At 56.9% G+C, this 9,156-nt stretch overlaps 1 protein-coding gene across 1 annotated transcript in view; it reads right to left on the reverse strand.

The window, feature by feature from the left end:
• Nucleotides 1-1,436, reverse strand: part of LOC139242885 (adenylate cyclase type 5-like) — a gene marked incomplete at both ends in the record, with an annotated part of 53,930 nt that extends 52,494 nt beyond the window's left edge. Inside the window, one exon of the mRNA XM_070870531.1 lies at nucleotides 1,325-1,436. Coding sequence (XP_070726632.1) covers nucleotides 1,325-1,436 — 112 coding nt within the window. The remainder of the gene's footprint in view (nucleotides 1-1,324) is intronic.
• Nucleotides 1,437-9,156: the final 7,720 nt, after the last annotated feature.

Genomic DNA, 9,156 nt, shown 5'->3' on the forward strand with positions numbered 1-9,156 from the left:
GTGTGGGCCCAGAACTGCTCACAGTGCTCCAGGTACCAGGGAAGAGAGATAAATGGGTGCTCCAATAGAAAAGGAGGGTGGTGATAAACAAATCCCCTCCCCCGCCCCGCGGTGACTCCAGCCCCCCCACTCTGCCCCCCACCCCCCCTTCACGGGCTCCCCCCACCCCCGTTTAAATGGAGAAAGATTGCAAAGTGCTGCAGTACAGCGGGACCTGGGGGTACTTGTGCATGAAACACAAAAGGTTAGTATGCAGGTACAGCAAGTGATCAGGAAGGCCAATGGTATCTTGGCCTTTATTGCAAAGGGGATGGAGTATAAAAGCAGGGAAGTCTTGCTACAGTTATACAGGGTATTGGTGAGGCCACACCTGGAGTACTGCGTGCAGTTTTGGTCTCCGTATTTACGAAAGGATATACTTGTTTTGGAGGCAGTTCAGAGAAGGTTCACTCGGTTGATTCCGGAGATGAGGGGGTTGACTTATGAGGAAAGGTTGAGGAGGTTGGGCCTCTACTCATTGGAATTCAGAAGAATGAGAGGTGATCTTATCGAAACGTATAAGATTATGAGGAGGCTCGACAAGGTGGATGCAGAGAGGATGTTCCCACTGATGGGGGAGACTAGAACTAGGGGGCATGGTCTTAGAATAAGGGGCCGCCCATTTAAAACTGAGATGAGGAGGAATTTCTTCTCTCAGAGGGTTGTAAATCTGTGGAATTCTCTGCCCCAGAGAGCTGTGGAGGCTGGGACATTGAATATATTTAAGGCGGAGATAGACAGATTCTTGAACTGCAGGAGAAGCAAGGGTTATTGTCATAGAGGGAGTGCAGCGAAGGTTCACCAGACTGATTCCTGGGATGGGGGGATTGTCCTATGAGGAGAGATTGTGTAGAATGGGCCCATACTCTCTGGAGTTTAGAAGAATGAGAGGTGATCTCATTGAAACAGACCAGATTCTGAGGGGGATTGACAGGGTAGATGCAGGGAGGATGTTTCCCCCCCCCCGGGCTGGGGAGTCTAGAACCAGGGGTCACAGTCTCAGGATAAGGGGTCAGCCATTTAGGACTGAGATGAGGAGGAATTTCTTCACTCAGAGGGAGGTGAATCTCTGGAACTCTCTGCCCCAGAGGGCTGTGGAGGCTCAGTCTTTGAGTATATTCAAGGCTGAGATCGATTGACATTAAGAGAATCGAGGGATATGGGGATCGGGCGGGAAAGTGGAGTTGAGGCAGAAGAGCAGCCATGATCTCGTTGAATGGCGGAGCAGGCTCGAGGGGCCGAATGGCCGACTCCTGCTCCTAATTCTTGCGTTCCTGTCACTTACCGCTGCAAGCTTGTCGAATCGAGCAAAGAGTTCGTTGAGTGTCATGACGAGTTCCTGGGCAGTGCACTGCGACGCCAGTCCTGTAAAACCCTCGATATCCGCGAACAGGATGCTGGGAGAGGGAAGGAGGAACGATTAACATTAAACCCATTTATCAAACACCGGTCCGACCCGAGCCGGAACACTGCGTCCCAAGTCCGGGCACCGCACGTTAGGGAGGGTGTGTAGGCCTTGGAGAGGGTGCAGAGGTCCCGGGGGATAGTTCTAAGTGTCTGTAACTCACTCGGGGCTATCTGGGACACCTATAAACCCCCCGAACCACTTGATTAGATTCCAGCCTGTAACTCACTCCCGGGTATCCGTTATTCTATATATAAACCCCCCCGAACTCTTCGATTAGATTCCAGTCTGTAACTCACTCCCGGGTATCTGTTATTCTATATATAAATCCCCCCGAACTCTTCGATTAGATTCCAGCCTGTAACTCACTCCCGGGTACCTGTTATTCTATATATAAACCCCCCGGAACCCCTCGATTAGATCCCAGCCTGTAACTCACTCCCGGGTTTCCGTTATTCTATATATAAACCCCCCGGACCCCTCGATTAGATTCCAGCCTGTAACTCACTCCCGGGTATCTGTTATTCTATATATAAACCCCACCGAACCCGTCGATTAGATTCCAGCCTGTAACTCACTCCCAGGTATCTGTTATTCTATATATAAAGCCCCCGAACCCCTCGATTAGATTCCAGCCTGTAACTCACTCCCGGGTGTCCGTTATTCTATATATAAACCCCCCCGAACTCCTCGATTAGATTCCAGCCTGTAACTCACTCCCGGGTGTCCGTTATTCTATATATAAACCCCCCCGAACTCCTCGATTAGATTCCAGCCTGTAACTCACTCCCAGGTATCTGTTATTCTATATATAAAGCCCCCGAACCCCTCGATTAGATTCCAGCCTGTAACTCACTCCCGGGTATCTGTTATTCTATATATAAACCCCCCCGAATCCCTCGATTAGATTCCAGCCTGTAACTCACTCCTGGGTATCTGTTATTCTATATATAAACCCCCCTGAACCCCTCGATTAGATTCCAGCCTGTAACTCACTCCCGGGTATCCGTTATTCTATATATAGACCCCTCGAACCCCTCGATTAGATTCCAGCCTGTAACTCACTTCCGTGTATCTGTTATTCTATATATAAACCCCCCGGACCCCTCGATTAGATTCCAGCATATAACTCACTCCCAGGTATCTGTTATTCTATATATAAACCCCCCCGGACCCCTCGATTAGATTCCAGCCTGTAAATCACTCCCGGGTACCTGTTATTCTATATATAAACCCCCCCGAACCACTCGATTAGATTCCAGCCTGTAACTCACTCCCAGGTATCTGTTTTTCTATATATAAACCCCCCGAACCCCTCGATTAGATTCCAGCCTGTAAATCACTCCTGGGTACCTGTTATTCTATATATAAACCCCCCCGAACCCCTCGATTAGATTCCAGCCTGTAACTCACTCCCGGGTATCTGTTATTCTATATATAAACCCCCCGAACCCCTCGATTAGATTCCAGCCTGTAAATCACTCCCGGGTACCTGTTATTCTATATATAAACCCCCCGAACCCCTCGATTAGATTCCAGCCTGTAACTCACTCCCGGGTATGTGTTATTTTATATATAAACCCCCCGAACCCCTCGATTAGATTCCAGCCTGTAACTCACTCCGGGTACCTGTTATTCTATATATAAACCCCCCGAACCCCTCGATTAGATTCCAGCCTGTAACTCACTCCCAGATATCTGTTATTCTATATATAAACCCCCCCGAACCCCTCGATTAGATTCCAGACTGTAACTCACTCCCGGGTATCTGTTATTCAATATATAAACCCCCCAAACCCCTCGATTAGATTCCAGTCTGTAACTCACTCCCGGGTACCTGTTATTCTATATTTAAACCCCCCGAACCCCTCGATTAGATTCCAGCCTGTAACTCACTCCCGGGTATCCGTTATTCTATATATAAACCCCCCGAACCCCTCGATTAGATCCCAGTCTGTAACTCACTCCCGGGTATCTGTTATTCTATATATAAACCCCCTGAACCCCTCGATTAGATTCCAGCCTGTAACTCACTCCCGGGTATCTGTTATTCTATCTATAAACCCCCCGAACCCCTCGATTAGATTCCAGCCTGTAACTCAGTCCCAGGTATCTGTTATTCTATATATAAACCCCCCGAACTCCTCGATTAGATTCCAGCCTGTAACTCACTCCCGGGCATCTGTTATTCTATATATAAACCCCCTGAACACCTCGATTAGATTCCAGCCTGTAACTCACTCCCGGGTATCTGTTATTCTATCTATTAACCCCCCGAACCCCTCGATTAGATTCCAGCCTGTAACTCACTCCCGGGTATCTGTTATTCTATCTATAAACCCCCCGAACCCCTCGATTAGATTCCAGCCTGTAACTCACTCCCGGGTATCTGTTATTCTATATATAAACCCCCCGAATCCCTCGATTAGATTCCAGCCGGTAACTCACTCCCGGGTATCTGTTATTCTATATATAAACCCCCCGAACCCATCGATTAGATTCCAGCCTGTAACTCAGTCCCAGGTATCTGTTATTCTATATATAAACCCCCCGAACCCCTCGATTAGATTCCAGCCTGTAACTCACTCCTGGGTATCTGTTATTCTATATATAAAACCCCCGAACCCCTCGATTAGATTCCAGCCTGTAACTCACTCCCGGGTATCTGTTATTCTCTATATAAACCCCCTGAACCCCTCGATTAGATTCCAGCCTGTAACTCACTCCCGGGTATCTGTTATTCTATATATAAACCCCCTGAACCACTCGATTAGATTCCAGCCTGTAACTCACTCCCGGGCATCTGTTATTCTATATATAAACCCCCTGAACCCCTCGATTAGATTCCAGCCTGTAACTCACTCCCGGGTATCTGTTATTCTATCTATAAACCCCCCGAACCCCTCGATTAGATTCCAGCCTGTAACTCACTCCCGGGTATCTGTTATTCTATATATAAACCCCCCGAATCCCTCGATTAGATTCCAGCCGGTAACTCACTCCCGGGTATCTGTTATTCTATATATAAACCCCCCGAACCCATCGATTAGATTCCAGCCTGTAACTCAGTCCCAGGTATCTGTTATTCTATATATAAACCCCCCCAAACTCCTCGATTAGATTCCAGCCTGTAACTCACTCCCGGGTATCTGTTATTCTATATATAAACCCCCCCGAACCCCTCGATTAGATTCCAGCCTGTAACTCACTCCCGGGTATCTGTTAGTCTATATATAAACCCCCCGAACCCCTCGATTAGATTCCAGCCTGTAACTCACTCCCGGGTATCTGTTATTCTCTATATAAACCCCCTGAACCCCTCGATTAGATTCCAGCCTGTAACTCACTCCCGGGTATCTGTTATTCTATATATAAACCCCCCGAACCCATCGATTAGATTCCAGCCTGTAACTCACTCCCGGGTATCTGTTATTCTCTATATAAACCCTCTGAACCCCTCGATTAGATTCCAGCCTGTAACTCACTCCCAGGTATCTGTTATTCTATATATAAACCCCCGAACCCCTCGATTAGATTCCAGCCTGTAACCAAAAGCTTGGTCAAAGAGGTAGGTTTTAAGGAGCGTCTTGAAGGAGATGAGAGAGGTAGAGAGGTTTTGGGAGGGAGTTCCGGAGCTGGGGGCCCAGGCAACAGAAGGCACGGTCACTTGTAATCAGGGATGCTCAGGAGGGCAGAATTCGAGGAGTGCAGAGATCTTGGGCAGTGCGGTGGGGGGAGAACTGGAGCAGGTTACAGAGATAGGGAGGGGTGTAGGGGCTGGAGGAGGTTACAGAGATAGGGAGGGGTGTAGGGGCTGGAGGAGGTTACAGAGATAGGGGGGGTGTAGGGGCTGGAGGAGGTTACAGAGATAGGGAGGGGTATAGGGGCTGGAGGAAGTTATAGAGATAGGGAGGGGGTGAGGAGGCCATGGAGGGATTTGTAAACAAGGGTGGAGAATTTTGTAATCGAGGCTTTGCTTAATTGGGAGCCAATATAGGTCAGTGAGCACAGGTGGTGATGGGTGAGTGGGACTGGGTGTGAGTTAGGACACGGGGGCAGTGAGCACAGGGGGTGATGGGTGAGTGGGACTGGGTGTGAGTTAGGACACGGGGCAGTGAACACAGGGGGTGATGGGTGAGTGGGACTGGGTGTGAGTTAGGACACGGGGCAGTGAGCACAGGGGGTGATGGGTGAGTGGGACTCGGTGCGAGTTAGGACACGGGGTCAGTGAGCACAGGGGGTGATGGGTGAGTGGGACTCGGTGCGAGTTAGGACACGGGGGCAGTGAGCACAGGGGGTGATGGGTGAGTGGGACTCGGTGCGAGTTAGGACACGGGGTCAGTGAGCACAGGGGGTGATGGGTGAGTGGGACTCGGTGCGAGTTAGGACACGGGGTCAGTGAGCACAGGGGGTGATGGGTGAGCGGGACTCGGTGCGAGTTAGGACACGGGGGCAGTGAGCACAGGGGGTGATGGGTGAGCGGGACTCGGTGCGAGTTAGGACACGGGGGCAGTGAGCACAGGGGGTGATGGGTGAGCGGGACTCGGTGCGAGTTAGGACACGGGGACAGCCGAGTTTTGGATCACCTCTAGTTTACGTCGGGTAGAATGTGGGAGGCCGGCCAGGAGTGCGTTGGAATAGTCAAGTCTGGAGGTAACAAAGGCATGGGTGAGGGTTTCAGCAGCGGATGAGCTGAGGCAGGGGGCGGAGACGGGCGATGTTACGGAGGGTGGAAACAGGCGGGTTTAGTTATGCTGCGGGATATGTGGCCGGAAGCTCATTTCAGGGTCAGATATAACACCCAGGGCACGGACTGGTTCAGCATCTATCACTGAGGTTGCGTTGCAGCTTTGGGTGGAGTACGGGAGGGGAGGAGATGAGTGGGAGGGGAGGGGATGAGAGGAGGGGGTAGGGAGGTGGGGACAGGTAGGGAAAAGGTAGGGGAGGGAGAATGGGCGGGGAGGGGAGTTGGAGGGGTGAGGGGAGAGAGGTGAGGGGAGGGGAGCTCGGGGAAATGGGAGGGAGAGGGGTAGGGGAGTGGGGAGGGGAGCTCGAGGAAACGGGAGGGAGGGGGAGGTGAGGTGAGTGGGGGAACGTGAGGGGAGGTGAGAGGAGGGGAGCTCGGGGAACAGGAGGGAGGAGAGTGGGGAGGGGAGGGGGAGGGGAGTGGGGAGGGGAGGGGGAGGGGGAGGGGAGGGGAGTGGGGGAACGTGAGGGGAGGTGAGAGGAGGGGAGTGGGGGGAACGGGAGGGAGGGGAGGGGAGTGGGGGGAACGGGAGGGGAGGGGAGTAGGGAACGCGAGGGAGGGGAGAGGAGGGGAGTGGGGGGAACGGGAGGGAGGGGAGGGGAGGGGAGTGGGGGTAACGGTAGGGAAGGAGGGGAGGGGAGGGGAGTGGGGAACGAGAGGGAGGGGAGGGGAGGAGAGTGGGGGGAACGGGAGGGAGGGGAGAGGAGGGGAGCTCGGGGAACAGGAGGGAGGGGAGGGGAGTGGGGAACGTGAGGGAGGGGAGAGGAGGGGAGTGGGGGGAACGGGAGGGAGGGGAGAGGAGGGGAGTGGGGGAACGGGACGGAGGGGAGAGGAGGGGAGTGGGGGGAACGGGAGGGAGGGGAGGGGAGGGGAGTGGAGGGAACAGGAGGGAGGGGGAGGGGAGTGGGGAACGTGAGGGGAGGTGGAGGGGAGGGGAGTGGGGAACGTGAGGGGAGGGGAGGGGAGAGGAGTGGGGGGAACGTGAGGGGAGGTGAGAGGAGGGGAGCTCGGGGAACAGGAGGGAGGGGAGGGGAGTGGGGAACGTGAGGGGAGGTGGAGGGGAGGGGGAGTGGGGAACGTGAGGGGAGGGGAGGGGAGAGGAGTGGGGGGAACGTGAGGGGAGGTGAGAGGAGGGGAGCTCGGGGAACAGGAGGGAGGTGAGTGGGGAGGGGAGGGGGAGGGGAGTGGGAAACGTGAGGGGAGGTGGAGGGGAGGGGAGTGGGGAACGTGAGGGGAGGGGAGGGGAGAGGAGTGGGGGGAACGGGAGGGAGGGGAGGGGAGTGGGGAACGTGAGGGGAGGAGAGAGGAGAGGAGTGGGGGGAACGGGAGGGAGGGGAGGGGAGGGGAGTGGGGGGAACGTGAGGGAGGGGAGGGGAGTGCGGAACGCGAGGGAGGGGAGAGGAGGGGAGTGGGGGGAACGGGAGGGAGGGGAGAGGAGGGGAGTGGGGGGAACGGGAGGGAGGGGAGAGGAGGGGAGCTCGGGGAACAGGAGGGAGGGGAGGGGAGGGGAGTGGGGGGAACGAGAGGGAGGGGAGGGGAGGGGAGTGGGGGGAACGGGAGGGAGGGGAGAGGAGGGGAGCTCGGGGAACAGGAGGGAGGGGAGGGGAGTGGGGAACGTGAGGGGAGGGGAGGGGAGAGGAGTGGGGGGAACGGGAGGGAGGGAGGGGAGAGGAGTGGGGGGAACGTGAGGGGAGTTGAGAGGAGGGGAGCTCGGGGAACAGGAGGGAGGTGAGTGGGGAGGGGAGGGGGAGGGGAGTGGGGAACGTGAGGGGAGGTGGAGGGGAGGGGAGTGGGGAACGTGAGGGGAGGGGAGTGGAGAGGAGTGGGGGGAACGGGAGGGAGGGGAGGGGAGTGGGGAACGTGAGGGGAGGAGAGAGGAGAGGAGTGGGGGGAACGGGAGGGAGGGGAGGGGAGGGGAGTGGGGGGAACGTGAGGGAGAGGAGGGAGTGGGGAACGCGAGGGAGGGGAGAGGAGGGGAGTGGGGGGAACGGGAGGGAGGGGAGAGGAGGGGAGTGGGGGGAACGGGAGGGAGGGGAGAGGAGGGGAGTGGGGGGAACGGGAGGGAGGGGAGGGGAGGGGAGTGGGGGGAACGGGAGGGAGGGGAGGGGAGGGGAGTGGGGGGAACGGGAGGGAGGGAGAGGAGGGGAGTGAGGGGAACGGGAGGGAGGGGAGGGGAGGGGAGTGGGGGGAACGGGAGGAAGGGGAGGGGAGGGGAGTTGGGGGAACGTGAGGGAGAGGAGGGGAGTGGGGAACGCGAGGGAGGGGAGAGGAGGGGAGTGGGGGGAACGGGAGGGAGGGGAGAGGAGGGGAGTGGGGGGAACGGGACGGAGGGGAGAGGAGGGGAGTGGGGGGAACGGGAGGGAGGGGAGGGGAGGGGAGTGGGGGGAACGGGAGGGAGGGGAGGGGAGGGGAGTGGGGGGAACGGGAGGGAGGGGAGAGGAGGGGAGTGGGGGGAACGGGAGGGAGGGGAGGGGAGGGGAGTGGGGGGAACGGGAGGGAGGGGAGGGGAGGGGAGTGGGGGGAACGGGAGGGAGGGGAGGGGAGGGGAGTGGGGGGAACGGGAGGGAGGGGAGGGGAGGGGAGTGGGGGGAACGGGAGGGAGGGGAGGGGAGTGGGGGGAACGGGAGGGAGGGGAGGGGAGTGGGGGGAACGGGAGGGAGGGGAGGGGAGGGGAGTGGGGGGAACGGGAGGGAGGGGAGGGGAGTGGGGGGAACGGGAGGGAGGGGAGGGGAGGGGAGTGGGGGTAACGGGAGGGAGGGGAGGGGAGGGGAGTGGGGGGAACGGGAGGGAGGGGAGGGGAGGGGAGTGGGGGGAACGGGAGTGAGGGGGAGGGGAGGGGATTGGGGGGAACGGGAGGGAGGGGAGGGAAGGGGAGTGGGGAACGTGAGGGGAGGGGAGGGGAGAGGAGTGGGGAACTTGAGGGAGGGGAGAGGAGGGGGAGATGGAGCTGGGATTGGTGGAATGT

The sequence above is a fragment of the Pristiophorus japonicus genome, unplaced genomic scaffold (assembly GCF_044704955.1).
Source record: "Pristiophorus japonicus isolate sPriJap1 unplaced genomic scaffold, sPriJap1.hap1 HAP1_SCAFFOLD_1504, whole genome shotgun sequence".
NCBI lineage: Eukaryota > Metazoa > Chordata > Chondrichthyes > Pristiophoridae > Pristiophorus > Pristiophorus japonicus.